This window comes from Canis aureus, chromosome 6 (assembly GCF_053574225.1).
Source record: "Canis aureus isolate CA01 chromosome 6, VMU_Caureus_v.1.0, whole genome shotgun sequence".
NCBI lineage: Eukaryota > Metazoa > Chordata > Mammalia > Carnivora > Canidae > Canis > Canis aureus.
Window position 1 is genome coordinate 78,878,101 of NC_135616.1, and position 19,787 is coordinate 78,897,887.

A 19,787-nucleotide genomic window follows, 5' to 3' on the forward strand; every position below is an offset into this window, starting at 1 on the left:
TGCTCCCTTACCACAGGCCAGACCCCGACTGTGGACTGGGGAATGGGAACAGAAGCCTCCACCACAGCTTTCTAGGCTTTAGCGACGAGTCGCCCAGAGGCCTTTCGGGTCAGAGGCAGAGGACGGACCCGTGGGCGCTTGGCTCTGCATTTCAGACAGTGGCGAGGCCTCCGGGAGACCCGTAGGCAGGTCGCGGTGACCCGGGGTCCCGTATCTTCCCGTGAGGAGGGAGAGGGAAGCCGATGGTGGGAGCGGGCGCTGGTGCGGCTCAGCCGTCCCTCTTCTCATGAACGGCCCCCTCCTGCAGCCTGGGCCGGGGGAGACGGGCTTCCCTAGGACGGAGCGTCGGGCCCGACCGGCTAGCCGGCCTCATCACAAGCTGCAGGCTGCTGCCCCGAGGATGCAGATGAATCCACATCCTCGAAAGCAAAAGTCCAACAGAATGGCTTTTTCGCAATCAACTGGCCAGTTCCCTTCGAATCCTAACTTACACGGTGAGCAGCTGGCCTTGGACCGGGCTGTGTTTCAATTCACTGCAGTCCCAGAGGGGATGGCGTGGCCCGGCGCCGGCGTGAGGTGTCACCTAACGGGCACGAGTCTGTCCGCCTCTGGCTGCCCCCTTCACAGCTCCGGGCTCTGTTCCCTGTCCGTTTTCAGACCTGCCTCCACGAGGAGCCTGGAGCTGGGGAGGGAAGAAGACACTGGGGCCTCGTTTTAAGGCTCACGGGGTCCACGGCTGTTCAGGGGGGCCAGCTCCCACGGCCCTGCCGTGTTCCATTGCCACGCCTCTCTGTTCTCAACTGGAACAGCCAGCGTGATCTTGTTAAACAGCAGTCAGACCACGCTGCTCTTTTATCCGGAGCGTGCTTTATCAGAGCCAAAGGCCAAGTCCTGACAGTAGTCTTTGCCTTGGGCCTCGCAAGGCCCTCCCGATCCGTCCCGTTACTGCCCTCCTTGTGTCTCGTACACTTCTCCCCGCTTCTCTGTCGCTCCAGGTGCACACTCCTTGCTGTTCCATGAACATGCAGGCGTGATCCTGCCTCCGGGCCTTTGCACTGGCTGTTCCTTTGGCCTAGAATGATCTTTCCCTCGGTATCTGTATAGTTTGGGCCTCGCTTGAGGTAATGGCCCTTGAAGACTATTCAAATTTAGTTAATGAGATTTTCTCTGACCTCCTGCGTGTATATGCGAACCTGTATGAACAAACGCAAAAAAAGAAGACCTTTAGAACAGTAGTAACAGTAGTTTCTACGAAGGAACCACTTGGTAGCTCTGTCTGTAAGCTCTGCTTAGGAGAGTGCCTTTTACACAGAAGGTGCTCGATAAATGTATGCCACAGAGTGAATTTATTGATTTTTCCCTGTTATGGGTCAGGGATTATCCTAATTTTTCACACGAATGAATGAATTGAAACCTCATGATAATACTACATACCGTGATTGTCATCCCCATGTTAGGATGACAAAACTGAAGCGGGGACGTTTAATCTGCTCAAGGTTGTTCCTGACACGCATTCATTCATTCAATCATCACAACAGCAACAGGTACTAGCGTCTCCGTCATTGTACAGATGGGGAAACAAAAGTTGAGTGAGTTTGCTTTGCGGAAGCTCCCAGGGCCAAGAAAGTAGAAGAGCCGAGCTTGGAACTCAGGCAGTTTGATTTTAACAGCTGTGCGGTGGCCCCAAGCCCCACCCCAGAGCACCCTGTTGGTCCAACAGCGTCAAGGGGCCTGAACTCAGGTCTCGTTGCTTCCGTGGCTTCTGGCCTTCACGTTGCTACCACCTCCAGCCTCTTGATTCGTCCCTTCCTCACACCCGTTTGGGTGGACAGGGTCTGTTCTTAGCATTACTCCCCAGCTTCTGTGCCTTCACCTGAGTCCCTACTCAAGGAGGCTTTCCCAGAGGCCCCATCCCGGCCCCAAGTGACAAGGAAGCTCCCAAGGCCCACTTGAGGTTTCAGGTCCATTCACATTCAGGATTTCAAAGCCTGTCTAGGACAGCTCCAATACTTTGTGGCCACTGGGGGTGACTTAAAAGTCTCTCTCTTTACAACTGCGCCTCCATCCCTGGCCGTTCCTGACACAGAAGGGCTCTTACCTGAGTCCCCACGTGACTGCTTCTCCACTAAGGCTTCAGAGATCCGCACTAGGCCATAGGCCTGGAGAAGCTGGTTCTTGAGCTGGGACACCCACCCAGGCTCTCATGGTTTCTGAGCCTTCTTGGGAGAAGGTAGGGGGTAGGTGGGCCCTGCTTTCCTGTTCCATCTGAGATAATCAGCCAAACGCCTCCCGACTACATCCCTTGCAGGATTGCGCCAGTCAGAAAGAGATGCCTACGAACTCATTGCGGAATTTCTAGATCAAGGACAAGGGGTAAGGAAATTCTCTGAACCTTTTAGAGAGTTGATGAGGAAACTAGGAAAGAATGACAATGTCCTTGGTTTCTGAATTCTAGCCTTGGCTTGAAAGCTACCTGAAATTCAGCATTTTATTTATTTATTTATTTATTTATTTATTTATTTATTTATTTATATTTTTTAGAGAGAGAAAGAAGGTGGGGAGAGGAAGAGGGAGAGAGAGAATGTTAATCAGGCTCCGTGCTGAGCCTTGTGGGTCTCAATCTCACAACCCTGATATCTGAGCCGAAATTGAGTCAGACGCGTAATCAACTGAGCCACCGAAGCATCCTACCCCGAAATTCAGCCCATTTTTGCCTTCTGACCTGGACAGTCTGAGGTCAAGCCAGCAGTCAGGATCTGTACAAAAGAATCTTCCTCGTGGGCCCCTAGTTCCATTGTCCCCAGAGGCCTGTGAGGAGGCCAGAACATGGATGAGGGTCAGTGTAGGGGATGCGGGAACTGTGCTGAGGACATCGAGCGAGCTAATCCGTCTGGCTGCTCTGAGGTCTGGGGTGGCTGTGAGGCGCGGGGTACGGGGGGCAGTCTGCAGGTGCCTGGCTCACGAGCAGGTTGTTTCTGTGTTCTTTCCTAGTCCGAGTTGGAAAAGCTGAAGTTCCTGAGGGCCGTGGAAACCTTGAGCAGCGCTGTTCATGCCCAGCCAAATGGCAATATGAATGATTATTTTTCCAAAGCCATTCTGGCCAGGAAAATTGAGGTGAGGAAGACCCAAGCTCTCGGGGAGTTGGTCATCCAGGAATGAGGATGACCAAGTCCCAGAGCCAAGAGCTGGCATCTCTCTTTGAGGGAAATTCTTGTTTCTTCCTGGCTTTTCTAGGTATTAATCCTTGAAGAAATCACCGAGGCCTTGGTCAGCAATGTGCGTCCGCAAGCCATGCTCTGCATCGTGGCTCTGAGGTTCCTTCCTTGCTTTTACCTTCTCTGAGCCCCTGGATCTCTGATGCTGAGGACGTTTGGGTTGAGAGGAAGGGCAAGATCTGCAGGCTTCAGTTTTGGGCTTGGGTGGCAGGGCCCCATGACTGCAACCTCCTCTACCAGCATCCAGGGGTGGTAGAGGTATCCCCAATTTCACTATTAGAAGCCTGTTAGGACACCTGGTGTAGGTAGGGAAGGCTCCCTAAGAAGCCAGGGGCCTCTTTTCCGGGCAAGGAGGCCATTGAAAAGTGTTTCCTGTGGCTCAAAAAGGACAGCAAAGCAGGTTCTATGGTTGGGTCCTAGAAGCATAAGCCAGCCTGTCACTACTATCCTCCAGCGCTCTCTTGTCACTCCTCCTCCTCACCAGCCAGGTGAATCCACCGTTCTACTTATCCCAGAAACTGGACCTGGTAAATGCCTGCATCTCTAGCATATTCTCTCTGCCACTTATCATGCCCAGTCTAGACCGAAAGGAGAGCGCTAGTCTCTACCTCCAGGTAATCACCACCATCGCCTCCTGGTAGAGGTCTCCATGGGAGGGATTTGTCTTCAGAGGCTTCCTCTGTCTTCTTAGCTCCTGGGCCCTCCCCCTGTCCTCCCTGACCCTTCCTTCGTGAGCTCACAGCCTCGTGGTCCTCGTGCTGCCTAGGAGTAACCCCGCTGCCTCATTGTCACCCGTCTCCCTAGGGAGTGGCTCATGCTCCCGCATTGCCTATGTCTTCTCTCGCTGAGGCTCTCATTTCTCTAGTTCCACAGCAGATTCGGATTTGTACTGCCAAATCTGAAGAACTTTCACCTTTAAAAATAGAACTTTCCTTAATCTAGCAGAATGAATCCCTAATGTTGAGAATCTCATGGGGATTACATGTGTTGGGGAGACTGCCCAAGGCCTACATTTTACTCTTTGGGCCCCAATTTGGGCCAGCCCTGGTCTGGTCTTCAGGGAGGTCAAGGAAGATCAGCACTTGGGAAGCTCAGAGTGTGGCGGCAGGGCCGGGCCCTGCGTTCCTTGCTCCTGAGGAGGGGTCTGAGGAACATGGGGGGTACCCCAAGGAGCCAGGCCGGCGGCGGCTGTTGGTCCTCCTACACTCCACGCCTCCTCCTTGCTCATCAGACGATCCAAGCCTTAGATGACATGTTACAAGCTCTCGTGATGGAGGATATGGAACCCAATATGCCCATACTGCAGAACTTCCTGGAGGTAGGTGGCTGTAGAAGTCAGGGAAACTGAAGCCCTGCGTTAAATCTGGTCTTCCTGGAGGAAAGACAAGGACTCTTAGGATAGTCTGGGGGCCTTTCCAGCCCAGAGGCCATCGGCTCTCAAACCTCCGTGAGCATCACGATGACTTGGAGGCCACTCCCTGCATTGCCCTCTCTCTGTCTTTAAGAGCCTTCCAAATATTCTTAGTTACGATCCATCATCATCTCTTTGTGGGTGACTTTGAATAGCCCAGAATCACTTGAAACCAACTTTTTTTTTTTAAGATTTTATTTATTTATTTATTTATTCATGAGAGATACACAGAGGGAGAGAGAGAGGCAGAGACACAGGCAGAGGGAGAAGTAGGCTCCATGCAGGGAGCCCGACATGGGACTTGATCCCAGGTATCCAGGATCACGCCCTGAGCTGAAGGCAGTGCTAAACTGCTGGGCCACCTGGGCTGCCCGAAACCAACTTTCATCAACAAGATGGTAACTAGTGAGGATGACACAATTTTGGATAAAACATTATATGTGACAACCAAAACAGAGACAGGATTTGTCTCTTGAAAACACTTTGACGAGGGCCGTTTCTAGGGAAGAAACATATCCATATTGGGATTAGGGACATGTTTTTTTTTTTTGCAATGTATTATTTCCGGTACATTTGTTAAGAACCATTTCTGTGTTTTGCAAGTACGTTCACTGCAAGTGGACTCCTAAATGCACTGTTACAGTTTGAGTTTATGGGGAATGGAGATGCAGAGCTCGGGTTCTCCATCAGGGTGGGGTCCTCAGGAAATCCATTCCTGGTGTCCTCATTATCCAAAGACAAAGGGTGCTCCCCAAAGGCACCACCTGAAATAGCTTCCAGAATTTTACTTGTCAACTTATCTTGCTGAATGAAATTTAAATGATAAAAATAAGATTTTTTTTATGCAACAAAATTTAGATTATATTTACTACTTGGAGATAATTCTGAAAACAAAAAAAAATCAAGTGTGTCTATTTTAGACATAATTGTTCCTACAAAAATTATATGATCACATAATACATCATTTGTTTCATATTTGACCTTGCACAGGGGGATCAGAAAGAGGATTAATTTTGAAAAAAATATGTAAGGCCTATTTAGTCTTCCCAAGGGCTCCTTTCTCTCTCTCTCTCTCTCTCTTTCTTTTTTTGTCTTTGCTTTTTTTGGTATTTTTATTAAGGTAGGATTTACATACAGTATAGTGCACCCTTCCTAGTGGATAGTTCTGCGGGTTTTGACAAATGCAGTCAAGTCTACACAACTACTGTCAAGCTACAGAGCTGTCCCCGCCCACCGGGCCTCCCATATGACTCTGTCCTCAATGGCTCTGCCCAACCCAACCCCTGACAATAGATGCTCTGATTTCCTTTTTGGTATACGTGCTGCCAAAGCAAGCGAGTGTCTGTTTGTCTTTCTGGCAGTCAGGGATGTAGGCTCAGAGCAAGGAGGGATGAGGGCAGTGCTCCCGTAGAAGGCATCGATGGTGTCTCTACGCTGCCTTTCCAGATCATCTTGCCTTGGTTAACGCTGTCAGAGAAAGTGCACGAACAGAGCCGGGCCTTGGGCACCATCTCCCGGATGCTGAGGTTTATTTGCAATTTCCCAGAACTGTCGGTGAGTGCCTGGGGTGGGGGGAAGGCTGGCCCGCGGACCCGGCCTCTCTGCACACGGAGCAGCTGACTGAGCCTGAGCCTCTGCAGAGCTTAACAAGAGCACCTTATTATTGATGTGCTTATTTACCACGAATGCCTTTTCTGATTCTATGGGAATTGGCCTTAGCCTAGTAAACTCAGATTGTCCAGACACATCTCAGTCTGGTGGGAGGCCGTGGCCTGCACAGCTTCCCACTGGCTAATGTATTTCAGGCGTCTGGCTGCCTCATTGCCCGGGGTGTCACTTCAGGAGGTTTCCCCACTCCAGGCCGGGGTGTGGGGTTGGTGGGGTGAGAGGGGCCACACACAAGCAAATAACAGTGATGTGGGAAGGAAGGGGAGGTTGGAGGGGGCAGATGGCCATGGTGGGGAGAAGCTGCTTTGGGGATGGTGGAGAGGTAACGGTTTCCTCTTCCTGGCAGCACTTGACGGAGTTCTCCATCACTGGGAAGCTCATGGGCATCCTAGGCCTGTTCTGCATGAACACCAACTATGAGATCAGCGCAGAGGCCTCGGAGGCACTGCATTACTTGTTCAAAATCCTTGTGCTTCATAGAAGTAAGTGATAGGAGCCTGGACTGTCCCGGGTCTGCAGCTGCGGGGCCCCGCTGAGTGACAGGAGCAGCGGTCATCGAGTGCCTCCCTTGTGTCGGGCACACCGAAGGGCAATTCTCTCCTGCAGGGGCACCAGGACCTCCAAACCACGGCTGATGCAGGGCCCTGTTTTAAAAGACTCTAGGAGAGCCTTGGAAAAAAGGGGGAGCTAGGTTCGCAGCCACCTGGGAGAGCCCATCACGACTGCTGGGTGCCCGACTGGGAAAATCGGCATCCTTTCTCAGGGAACAGACTTGGGGACATTTGGTCTAGACCTTCTCTGGCCCCAGAAAAACCAAAGATACAGACAGCCCCGCACGCTTACGGAGGTGCTAGAGGAATTGGCAAGCATGCCCTCCCAGGAGTTTCAGAAACGTTGGCTTTTTATGATTCGAGAAGATGTGCTTCTGTACTGCTCAGCTGTGGGGTGAGGGTGGGAGGGGCCCTCGAGGTGGCTCGGCTACAGGAACAGCCACCTGCGCAGATACAGCCCTCCCCCTCAGCCTGGAGCTGGGGAGCCCTCCCCATTGGGCCGGGCAGGGAGGGAGCGGGTGCCCCTTGCTCCCTGTTAAGGCCCTGCCCCGTAATTGTGCTTGGATCGGAGGTCTGAAGCAGAAGACGGAGGGCATCCTGAAGGAGCTGCAGAAGCATTTCCGGGGAGGATGGTTTGCCAACATCCAGAGTCTCACAATGGTACCCGCTGTTCTCCGCGGTGTGGGGGGCCGCACGGGGGTGTCCGCGGGGGAGAAGGGTGTCTGGGTAGAGGTCACAAAGAGGGCCTGGCTGGGGTCACGGAGGAGGCTCCCCCACCCGGGGAGCTGGACCCTGAGTTCAAGGTCTCACGGGCAGCCTGCGGGAGGACTAAGGCCCACTCCCCGCACGGCACTGGACCTGAGTGACGCTTGAGGCCATCGAGGGAGTCTGTACAATAGGGGCAGCGTCAAGCCCGTCCTGCCCCACAGACTGCGCCCTGTACCTCTACTCACGGCCTCGCTTTAATCTCTTCGATGAGCAGAGGGGTTGCTGGTGTTAACGCTGTGTCCCCGCGTGGGCTGCTCAGCCCACGGACAGCCTTCCCTCCCTCCAGCCCACCGTTTTCCGCGGCCGGTTTAGTCCCGCATCTGCCCCTTCTCACCCCGAATGGCCTTGAGTCCCTCCCCTCTGCCCCGGGCCACCGCGGCCACCCCGATTCAGTCCAGCATCAACGTCTTGCCTGGGTTATTGCGGCAGCCTCCGGCTGATCATCCTGTTTCCCACCGTGCCCCGCGCCACACCAGTTTCTGCGCTGTCATCGGACAGTTCGCAAGGGCACGTATCATCGTCCCAGTCCCCTCCAGACTTCGCGCCGACCTCCCGTGGGGCTTATGCTACAGGCCAGACTCCACAGGCCAGCGAGGCCCTGCAGGACGCGGCTCCTGGCGACTCCCGCCCCACCTAGTCTGGACTCCCCTTCCCCCCCGGGTCCAGGGCCCCCGCGGGCGCCGCCCCACTGAACGGCGCTTTCCCCAGGTCTGCACGGTCTGTTCGCTGCCTGGAAATCTTGCCCCAGTTTTCACCAAGTGTGGACTTCAGAGGAACTTCTTCCAGGAAGCCTTGTCCAATCTTGCAAGTCTAGCTGCGGTGCCCTCACTATGTCCCTTTCTGGCATTTTCCCCACGGCACCATGACTGCTTATCTACCTGCCCTGACGTGACGATACGTTCCTTGAGGGCGAAGGCAGGGGGTGACTGCTGTGTGGGCTTCCCCAGCTCCTGGCATAGAGGCAGTCACGGAGTTGGGGTGCTCCTTCTGGTGTGAGCGGAGAGCTTCGTTGGGGTGTGTGGACTCAGAAACACGCGCCTGTGTTAGACCGTAGCAGTCACTTCTTGCTTGGGAATGCTCTGAACCCACAACACATCAGAACTCACTTCTAAGTGGGATCACCGAATCACGTTCCAGATTCCAAATAGAAATACCTTTTGCGTTGTTCTCTGTATCACGCTGTCTGGACAGTGGCTCTTACCTGGGTACTTAGAGCTGGTAACACTCGGGAGCCTGGCCTCACACCGTGGAATAGCTAGGTGCTGGCCAGGGGCTGCCTCCACGGGACCCCGGTTGGCTGGCCGCTCTGGAGTCCAGAGGTTTTGTGCAATCCCAGTGTGGGATGCCGACATTGCAGAGACAGCTGCTGCTCTTCTTTCTTCAGTTCTTCCGGAAATACCTGACCCCTGAAGAGAGAGCAGATGTGATCATGGTGTCAATGGAGACTATGAGCAGTGCCAGCAGGCATGACGTCTGTGCGGCTTCCAAGATGCTAAAGATGATCCTGAAGCACTCGCTGCCGGAAATCGGGAAGGTACCAGCGCTGAGGGACTTACTGACTCAAGGCCCATTTAAGAATTCTCCCTTTCTGCTTTGGATCTGGTTCTATTTCCTACTGGTTGAGGTTTAAGGAATTGAAATCCTTCAGCTGAGAGGAGAAAAAGTCAAATGAGGAGTTGTTTGCGATTGTGTGAACAGCCCTTCCATGGGAAAGGGTGACACGCTGGCCTCGGCTCCTCCAGGAAGGGAAGAAGAGAGTCAAAGCTATAGCAGGAGACTCCTGTGGGGTCTGAGGACCAGTGTCCCTTCTGCTTCCAAACACTGTGCTAGGTCTGTGGATGCACAGGTGGGAGAAAGCACAGAGATCATCTATCCATCTATTCACTGATCGATCTATCAATCTATCGATCTATCTATTGATCAATTTATTTCTTAGATCTATATGTCATACGGCTCTATTTCACATATATCTTACATATCTATCATATCATATTTCCTATATATGTATGGATTTGTGAGACACTGACATGAACCACAGGTGGAATACAGAGACTTTTGCCAGACGTGGGACTGGTTCTTAGTGAAATTAAGATAGCGTAGTTGACTTATGTTTCTTTCTTATCCCATTATTAAAGGTCTTAGCGATTGATTGGTTCACTCTCATCCCAGTGGCCTAACCTGTCCGCTCTGTCTTGCTCCTGACACCTCTACAAGAGGTTCAGTTATTGTCCTGTGTCTCACCCTTACCACTCCCTCTGGCCTGGAGAGCCATCTGAATGCCTCAGAGCAGACCAGGAGTGAGCTCTTAGAGCTGAAGGCCACCCCCGAGGTGAAGCACTGCAACCTCCCCACTCAATGCCTGTAATCCCTTCGGGAGCCCTCCTGACCCTTCAGCAGCCAGACTCTGCTGAAAGCACTTTCGGGAAGCTCACTACCGTAAGCCACATAGCTCATCCTAATTCTGAATCACTTCCGTTATTAGAAAGTTCTACCTTATTGTGCACTGAAATCTTCATCCCCGTCGTTTCCAGCCCCTGGCCCACATTTGCTTTTTTGGAGTTATGCAGAAATCAATTCCTCTCCAGGTTTTACTAAAACTAGGTGCCACGCGCTCTGCTAGCCTCATCCCCTTGTTGTTTTACTGAACTCTTACACCAGGTCTGCAAGGAAGTAATGGTTCTCTTTTGAGAAATGGGGAAAAGGCTCAAGGAGGCTAAGAGTTTTCATAACTGAAGTTTCTCAAACACTTATTATGTGGCAGACACTGTTCCAACCACTGTAGACGTATTAGCTCAGAACTATTGAGGTGAGTTAGGCTGTTCTCATTTTCTATATGAGGAATTAACGGAAGTAACACATAGAAAAGGTGGAAAACTTGCCCAAGGTCACACAACTGGTAAGTGAGGTTCAAATTCAGGCACTATGACTCCAGGACCTGTACTGTTCACCACGAGGGACACTGCTGAGTCCACATGGCTGGTAAACTGTGAGACCGGAGCACCCCCCTTCCCTAATAATAGGCTTTATGCCTCCTGTCCTCACTTCTCCAGGTTACTGATCCCTGACACTTGCTTCATTCCTCGTGACATGGTTTCCAGGCATGACTCGAGTCACCCTTCCCTGCTGCTCTTCATTTTGTCCCTCTTAAAATATGGGGGACACGACAGCCCCCAGCCACACAGCTGTGGCCTGACCAGAGTGGGACAGTGACTGCTGGGGACCGGTTCACACTGGTGTGCACCCACACACTTTATACAGTTGCTTAGTTATCCACGTCTCGAGGAGTTGCTGATGAGTGTCCAGGACGAAACTTACTCCTCCTGACCCCCCTTCAGGTGCCAGAAATCATCCAGTACACTTACCACAATATGAACAGCATCACTGAAACTACGGCCCAAGGGACCATAGAGAAGATCCTTTACCTGCTGGCCCAGACCTACACCGATGAAGTTATCCTGACACTATTTAAGATGGAAGATCAGTCACAAAGGTAGGCGACTCTATCAGTGCCACCGACCAGCCCCCTGCTGTCTTCTAATTTGCTATACGTAAAATGTACCCAATTTTCAGTATAAGTGAGTTCCTTACTTATTTGGGGGCAGGTGATTGTAAAAGTAATAGGGGATTGCTTGTTGCTGTCAATTTGAAAGCATGTAAGATTTTGAAAAAGCAAAAAAGAAAATTTAAATCCGTTATACTGGTTATAATTTTTCTACCTTTTATTTATTTTTATTTTTTAAAGATTTATTTATTTGAGAGAGAGAGAGAGAGAGAGAGAGCATATGTGCGAGTAGGGGGAGAGCAGAAGGAGAAGGAAAGAGAGTCTCAAGCAGACTCAACACTGAGTGTGGAGCTCAATGCAAGGCTTGATCCCATGACCCTGAGATCATGACCGGAGCTGAAATCAAGAGTCTGATGCTCAACCGACTGAGCCACCCAGGTGCACCTAATTTGCCTACCTTTTAAAAATGGTTTTTAAAAATGTATTATCAAGGGATGCCTGGGGGGGTTGAACGTTTGCCTTCAGCTCAGGGCATGATCCTGGGGTCTCAGGATGGAGTCTCACATCGGGCTCCCCGCAGGGAGCCTGCCTCTCCCTCTGCCTGTGTCTCTGCCTCCCTCTCTGTGTCTCTCATGAATAAATAAATAAAATGTTTAAAAATGTATTATCCAGCTCATACTGCACACACCAGTTTGCATATTTTTTCACTTAACATTTTATTATAGCATCTTCCTAAGTTAAAACCTTTTTGTAAACATGATTCTAATTCTAATGTTATACGTTATATCATATATTTTGTGAATCTACTACACTATAATTTCCTTTTTTTTTATAATTTCCTTTTTTAAACTTGAAAGATTTTAAAATTTACATGCAGCAGTATTCACCCTTTGGTCATATGGTTCTATAAGTTTTCTCAGATGTATAGTCACAATCTCCACCCCTATAATCAAGATACAGAGCATTTCCATCACCCCCCAAAATTCCGTGTGTGGGTATACCCCTTCTGGGGTCATTTCCCTCTTCCACACTCAACCCTTGGCAACCACCAATCTGTTCTCTGTCTCCATCATGTGCCCTTCCCAGAATGTGGTAAATAGAATCTTACAGCACAAATCATAACAGTACAAAATAGAATCATGCTTCTGAGTCTGGCTTCTTTCACCCTGCGTAAGGCATTTGGGATTCATCCGGGTTACTGTATGTATCCATCGTCCATTGCATGGATACAGTTTTTTTTTTTTTAAGTCCATTTACTTTTTGGGTGGTTTCCAATTTTTGGTAATTATGAATAATGCTGCTATAAATATCTCTGTTCAGTTTTTTGTGTGAACATCGGCTTTCATTTTTGTTGGGTAAATTCCTAAGGATTGCATTGCTGGGCAATATGGCAAGTGTATATTTAACTTTAAATGAAACTGCCAAACTATTTCTCAGGTGCAGCTTTCCCATTCCCACCAACAATGTAGGAAGGTTCCAGTTGCTCCCACCCTTGTTCACAGCTGGTATTTTCATTAAAAAAAAAAAAAAAATCAGTCATTCTACCAAGTGGGTAGTGGCATCTCATTGTCATTTTATTTGCTTTGCCCTAATTTAATTGTAGCTAATGATGCTGAGCATGATTTCATATGTTTATTTGCCATCCATGTAACTTCTTTGTTCAAGTATCCAAATCTTTTACTCATTTCTTAATTGTTTGTTTTCTTATCATTGAGCTTTGAGTGTTCTTTATATATTCTGGATACAAGTCTTTTGTCAGGGGGATCCCTGGGTGGCTCAACGGTTTGGTGCTTGCCTTTGGCCCAGGGCGCGATCCTGGAGTCCTGGGATCAAGTCCCACTTCGGGCTCCCGGAATGGAGCCTGCTTCTCCCTCCTCCTGTCTCTGCACCCCCACCCCTGTCTATCATAAATAAATAAATAAATCTTTAAAACAAAACAAGACAAAACAAAAAAACAAGTCTTTTGTCAGATATATGACTCTGATACATTTCTCTCTTCATTTTCTGCGTACTTAGCCTATCAGTTACCGAGAAAGGAGTGTTGAAGGATCCACATGTAATTATGGATTTGTCTATTTGTTCCTTCACTTTACCACTTCTTGCTTCATATATTTTGTTAGGTGTATATACATTTAGAATTGCTACACCTTGATGAGTTGACGCTTTTATCATTAGTGAATGTCCCTCTTCATACCTAGGAATATTTGCTGTCCTGAACTTTGTCTGATATTAATACTGCCACTTTTTCTTTGCTTTGATTTGCCTTTACGTGGTATATCTTTTTTCATTCTTTTATTTTTAACTAGTCTATAGTACTATATTTATAGTGGGTTTTTTGTATACAGCATATAGTTAGTTTGGTATTGTGTTTTTTTTTTCTTATTAACTATTTCTATGTTTCAATTGGTGTGTTTAGACAGTAACATTTAATGTAATTAATGATGTGGTTAGGTTTTTTTTCCAGTTTCATTGAGATATAGTTGATATATATCACTGTAGAAATTTAAGGTGTATAACATAGTGGTTTGATTTGCATATATTGTGAAATAATTATTGCATAAGTTTGATTAGCATCCATCATCTCATATGGATGAAATAAAGAGAGAGCAAAAAAATCTTTTTTCCTTGTAATGAGAACCTTTAATGACCTTCACATATATTATACAGCAGTATTAGCTATAGTCATCATGCTATAATTATTATAGCCTTAGTATTTATTTATCTTGTCACTGGAAGTTTATACCTTTTGGCTTTCTTTTTCCATTCCCACCCCACCCCCACCACCTCCCTCTGGTAACCATAAAATACGATCTTTTTCTCTATGAGTTTGTTTGCTGGTTTATTGTTTTATTTTTTATTTATTTATTTTTTTAAAAGATTTTATTTATTTATTTATGATAGACAGAGAAAGAGAGAGAGAGGCAGAGACACAGGCAGAGGGAGAACATGCCAGGAGCCCGACGCAGGACTCGATCCCGGGACTCCAGGATCGCACCCTGGGCCAAACAATCCCCTATTGTTTTATTTTTAAAGATTCTACATATAAGTGAGATCACATGGTATTTGTCGTTCTTTGTCTGACTTATTTCATCTAGCATAATGCCCTAAAAGTCTGCTCTGCTGTCACAAATTACAGGATTTTCTCATCTTTTATAGCAAAAGAATTATCTATTGTCTACATATAAATATGGTTGGTTTTAAGCCCACCACTTTATGATTTGTTTTCTGTCTCTGTTTTTTTTTTGTTCCAATGTTTTAGGATTTTAGTGGGTCTTGGGATTCTTAACATACCTAAATTTTCATAGTCTACGTAAAGTTGATATTTTATAACTTCAAGAAAATACAGAAGCTTTCAGCATATAGGTTCCTTTTCTCCCTATGTTATCCTATAGTTGTGGTATGTATTACGTCTATGCACATTGAAGAAACACAGTAAAAATGTCATAATTTTTGCTTTCAATAATCATTACCTATTTTTAAACTTGAGAGAAAAATAGTCTGGTACATTTACCCAAATATTTACCATTCTTGTTGCTCTTCCTTCATGATTGAAGTTCCATGTTTCCTTCTGATAAAATTTCTCCTCAGCTTGAAGAACTTCCTGTAGCTTGTCATTCAGAACAGGTCTGCAGGTGACAAATTCTGTTTGTTTTCTTTCACCTGGGAATGTCTTTATTTTACCTTAATTTCTAAAGAATATTTTCATTGTATGTAAAATGCTAGAATTCTAGAATTCAAGGTTGATGGCTTTTCTTTCCCAATTGCTGTAAATATGTCATTCTATTTTCTTCTGGACTACACAGTCTCTGATGAGAAATCTATAATAGTTCAAACATTATTTTCTATACGCAACGTGCTGTCTTTTTCTTGGTTGTTTTCAAGATTTTTTTTTTAATCTTCATTTTCAGAAGTTTGATTATGAGATGTCTGGGCATGGTTTCTTTGAGTTTATCCTGTTAGAGCTTCACCAAACATCTTGAATCTGTTAATATGTATCCTACACCAAATTTGGAGGAGTTTTAGGCCATTATTTCTTCAGATACACTTTCTGCACCAATATCTTTCTTCTCTCTGAGATTCTGGTGACATGAATATTAGACTTTTCGATGGTGTCACATAAGTCCCTGAAGCCCTATTAATTTTTTCTAATTTCTTTGTTTTTGCAGATTTTATAATTTTTGTTAATATATCTGCAAGTTCATAAACTCTTTCCTCTATTTAATCTCCTACTGGTCCCAGACAATTAATTTTTGTTTCAAAATTTTTTTCCAATTCTAAAATTTCCATTTCGTTCTGTTTTTTATTTTTATTTATTTATTTATTTATTTATTTATTTATTTATTTATTTATTTATTTGTTTGTTTGTTTGTTTATTTATTTATTTATTTATTTTAGGGCTTTATTTACTTATTTGACAGAGAGAGAGAGCCAGAGAGCACAAGTGGGGGAATGGCAGAGGCAAAGGGGGAAGCAGGTTTTTCCACTGAGCAGAGAACCTGATGCAGAAGCTCAATCCCAGGACCCTGGGATCATGACCTGAGCTGAAGGCAGATGCTTAACCAACTGAGTCACCCCGGCGTCCCTGGTTCTGTTTTTTAAATAGCTTTTATTTCTTTGCTGAGAATATCTATCTTTCCATTCATTTCAGCAGTGTTCATCTTTCCATCACGGAGCATGTTTAAAATGTCTACATAAAGTCTTTATCTGGAAAAAAAATTTCTTCACCTGCTCACTTCCACATCTTGGTAATCTCAGGATTGGCATCTGTCGATTTTCTTTTTCTTTGAGAATTGATTACATTATCCCGTTCTTTGTATGTCAAGTAAATTTAGGTTGTAGTCTGGACATTTTTAATATGATGTTGTGAGGCTCTTGGTCTTGTTAAATTCTCCTGGAGAATATTGATTTTTTTTTTTAAGCAATCGACCTGGTGTACGGTTTAGACTGCAAGTTCTGTCTCACCTTGTGGATGTAATTTCAATGTCTGTGAAGTTTTTAAGGTCTTTGCTGTGCTGCTTTGGATCTGTCTTGCACATGTGCTTCTCAAGGGTTATTTGGGTCTACCCTGTGCATGCACAGCTCAGGGATGATTCCAGAATTTATGTGTTGGCTCATTTACAGAATTAGGAATTCCTCTCTCTCCTCTTTGAGATTTCTCCCACCTCCTGGCTTCCAGGGACACCTTTCCAGGTCCTCTGTCTAGAAAGTTGGGCGCTCTCTCAGGGTTTTACTGTTTGTGCCAATGCATTTGCACAGCTTGGCCCATGTTTTGGACAGTAAAGTGAGAAAAGAGATAGAGATAGATTGAAAAGGGTTTTTCTCCCTTCCACACACACATACTCTTTGGGTCATAAGGCCCCTGTCCACTTCATGCACTGGGCAACTGGATCCATCCTCAGAACAGGGTTGAGAGAGAAAAGAGTCAAAGAAAGAAAGCTTCTACCCACACTTTCACAGAGCCACAAGTCTTAGGTTCCTATTTTCCCAGACCTTCTGCTAGAATGACAGAGTTTTACTCTGAGATTTTGCTTTGTGTGCCTGCTGCATAGTTTCACACTGGGGGCCAGCTCCAGGTCAAAGTTGGGAGATAAAAGGGCGGGGGGATCTGGGAAGCTCATCTGGTAAGGGTTGCTTTTCAAATTATGGCTTTCTGCCCCCAATCCACCTGCTATTAATAATTTAAAAAATCTTCCAAGCAGTTGCTTCCATATTTGACCAGCGTTTTTAGCATTAATTGGGGGAAGTGATTGGATGGAATGTGCTTGCTCTGTCTTGGCCAGCACAGCACCAAAAGGACATAATTTCTTAGTAAAGAAATAAAGAAAATTAAAAGAATCTTAATCTTAGGGAAATTAAGATTGCTTGTTAATGTCTAATAAGTATCCAGGAGGTAGCAAGAGCTTGGACAAGGCGGCAAAGAGAACACCACAGGGGACTCTTCTGACTGATACGCAACTTTGAAGTGACTGATTTGCAACTTTGAAGTGTGGCCTGAGATGTTTTCTCCATCAGGCTCGTAAACCAAGTGAACATCTCCAGATTTATCTATGCATGGGATGATAGAGAACAGGGAGGTCTGGAGGTGATGACAAAGTGAAAGAAGAAGAGAGGGGCCAGAACACTGGGCAAAGGAGCCCGGAGTCCCTTCCCTTGGAACGCCTGTGGGGTCTATGGAGGGTGACCATGTTGGTGGGGTTTTGCCCTTACAGGGGAGTTCACAAGCCCTGGGAAATCCTGGCATCATTCCCCAAAGGCTATGAAGTGATCATGGAATTTCTGCTGCAGAAACTGACTCCACACCAGAAATCAAAGGGCCAGGAGCCCAGCCACAGGAGAGAGATCTCTCCGTTGATTGTATGGAGGGGCCCGCTGAAGGGGCTGGGTGCTGGGGCGGGGGTCGGGGGGCCTTCCTGGTGCCCCATCCCAGGCTGTCCTGAGTTCTTGGGGCCTCTCCCTTTGACATATCCACGTTTGGTTGAATATTCTAACCCGGAGTCTTGGGGTGGTCGGAGGGAGGGTTTTCTAGTTGTGCTGCCTTGTAGGGAAACGGAAGAACTAGTTTCTCATTCTCCCTGGGTGAGCCTGGGTGAGTTTAGGTAAGAAGAGCACCCCCAGGCCCCCCTTAACTCTTGAGGTCGGTGCGGGAATGAAACAACTGCCACAACGTTGAGAGCAGTTAAAAATAATAACATTCTAGAAATTGCCCTTTATTTTTCTTGGCTCACGCTAATTTAGTTTTGACTTGCTGTGGGCTTCTCTGGGCCAGCCCATCATGGTGATAGGTTATGGGCAGAGATTTCATGGTGACAGGACCCACGGTGACGAGACTTGGAATATAAAAATGGTAATGCCTCCACTTTCCTTTCCACCCTCAGGCCACCAGGGCCATCCACGAGCTCCTGCTGGAACCGAATCGGCGGATAGAGGTGCAGACCTTCTTCTCCTCCCTGTTTATGACCCTGCTGAACCAGATCTCCTTTCTTGTGGTTGAAGGGGGCACCGACATCCAGGATCAGCAGCATGTAACCGAATGGGTGGACCCTGTCAGGTACCTTTGGCCTCTGGGCCAGAGTTCCTAGTGGCCGTGTTTCAGGGCCCATCCAGCAGCCATGTCTAGTTATTCCTTTGCCACTTGCCTGCCCTGGCCCCAGGCTGCTGGTTCTGGACACCCTTCTCACACCTCCCGTGTAGGGCACTGGGTGTGTTCCCCGTACATCATTCCAGCAAGTCTTTCTGGACTTTTTAGAAAAGACTTTATTTCTGACTTACTGGGCTGATGCCAAGCTTCTGTACCAAAGTGAAATCAATATGATGGATAAAACAGTTACCCTTCTGCTGGCTTCCTGCACTACCTCGGGGACCCCCACATCTCTCTTGGCCTTGGTGTCTCATTTGTAAAATGTTAGCCTGGGTCTCTGAGGACAGTCGCTCTACCCAACGGTTCATGATTCTAAGGGAGGTATGCGTAGGCAAGCAGGCCGCAGGTGCGGGAGAGGAGCACAGATGGTGGGGATGACTTCCTGTCTGCTTTCTGCCTTTTCTCCAGTGCCACCGTGGAGGCCCTGAAGGCTTTGATGCTAAGGGCTGGGTATGGGGACTATGTGTCTTTTGTTCAGAAACTTGGGGGCTGGGAGCTGCTCACCAGTCCTGAAAGACACTATGAGGGTGTCACTCTGCTGGCCAGGTAGGCCTCGACCCCATCCCTGGCCGGAGGACCTCCCATCTCATTGGCTCTCTCCTGGGGCCCAGCTCTGATCCTGAGCATTCTGCTGTCATCGGCAGGGCCATGGTCGTCAAGAACTGTTGGCACAACCGCCCCATCTTCAGCTTCATCATCAAAACTCTCCAAGAAGTGGGCAACACGAACCACTTGACAGCCTTCGTGTTCATGACCGAGGTAAGCAGTTCTCGGTGGGAGGAGGGTGGGGGAAGGCGGTTCCTCTAGAAGGCAGCTGTACCCCAGGGCCACCTCCAGGGATGGCTGGGGGACAAACGGGCGGCCTAATTCACCGTGGCTCCCTGCCTCCCAGAGGGTCAGGGTCACTGTTAATGACAGGTTACCTTGGGTCACAAGCTTTGAATTTACCTGGTGTAATTCCTCCTTGACTCTTAAGGCAGCTCAACCCTGTTCCGACTTTACGGGAAGACAGCTCTTTCCATCAGCCACCTCGACCCTCACCAGCCTTTCAAAACAAATCTTTGCTTTAGTACCACTGGTTGACTCAATGTATTTCTGCCATTTGATGGGGGAAAAAGTATAGAAAATTTAGAAAATATGATAAAGAACTTTAAAAATGGTAAAACCATGCATCGTCACAACATCCAGAGGAAACCACTTTCAGGTTTTGGCCTGAAGGGAGGCGTGTGTGTGTGTGTGTGAGTGTGTGTGTGTGTGTGTGTGTGTGTGTGTCTTTATCATAGCTGACATCATGTTCCACTCCTCTTTATCCTGCTCTCTTCAAACATAAATTTTAATGGTGCTATAATCTTTTATCACAAAGATGTTCTATAATTTATTGGATGTTTGGTCTCTAAATTTACAGTATTATAAATATCACTGTAGTGGACACCTCTGTGCAAAAGCTTTGCCCATATTCCAGATTATTTCCTTAAATGTTGAATATAGCAACACCTAGGGGGCTCAGCGGTTGAGCATCTGCCTTCAGCTCGGG

General features: G+C 47.4%; 1 protein-coding gene across 2 annotated transcripts in view; it reads left to right on the plus strand.

The window, feature by feature from the left end:
- Window positions 1-309: 309 nt before the first annotated feature.
- The window catches only part of LOC144316482 (maestro heat-like repeat-containing protein family member 7), a 28,351-nt gene continuing 8,873 nt past the window's right edge, over window positions 310-19,787 (plus strand). For both annotated transcript variants that reach the window (XM_077902423.1, XM_077902424.1), the window contains exons 1-15: window positions 310-494; window positions 2,309-2,373; window positions 2,992-3,114; window positions 3,235-3,314; window positions 3,700-3,829; window positions 4,447-4,533; window positions 6,073-6,180; window positions 6,641-6,776; window positions 7,417-7,505; window positions 8,998-9,147; window positions 10,949-11,103; window positions 17,325-17,469; window positions 17,991-18,163; window positions 18,662-18,799; window positions 18,898-19,012. In XM_077902423.1, the coding sequence (XP_077758549.1) occupies window positions 401-494; window positions 2,309-2,373; window positions 2,992-3,114; window positions 3,235-3,314; window positions 3,700-3,829; window positions 4,447-4,533; window positions 6,073-6,180; window positions 6,641-6,776; window positions 7,417-7,505; window positions 8,998-9,147; window positions 10,949-11,103; window positions 17,325-17,469; window positions 17,991-18,163; window positions 18,662-18,799; window positions 18,898-19,012 (1,788 nt within the window). In that variant the 5' untranslated portion in view covers window positions 310-400. The remainder of the gene's footprint in view (window positions 495-2,308; window positions 2,374-2,991; window positions 3,115-3,234; window positions 3,315-3,699; window positions 3,830-4,446; window positions 4,534-6,072; window positions 6,181-6,640; window positions 6,777-7,416; window positions 7,506-8,997; window positions 9,148-10,948; window positions 11,104-17,324; window positions 17,470-17,990; window positions 18,164-18,661; window positions 18,800-18,897; window positions 19,013-19,787) is intronic.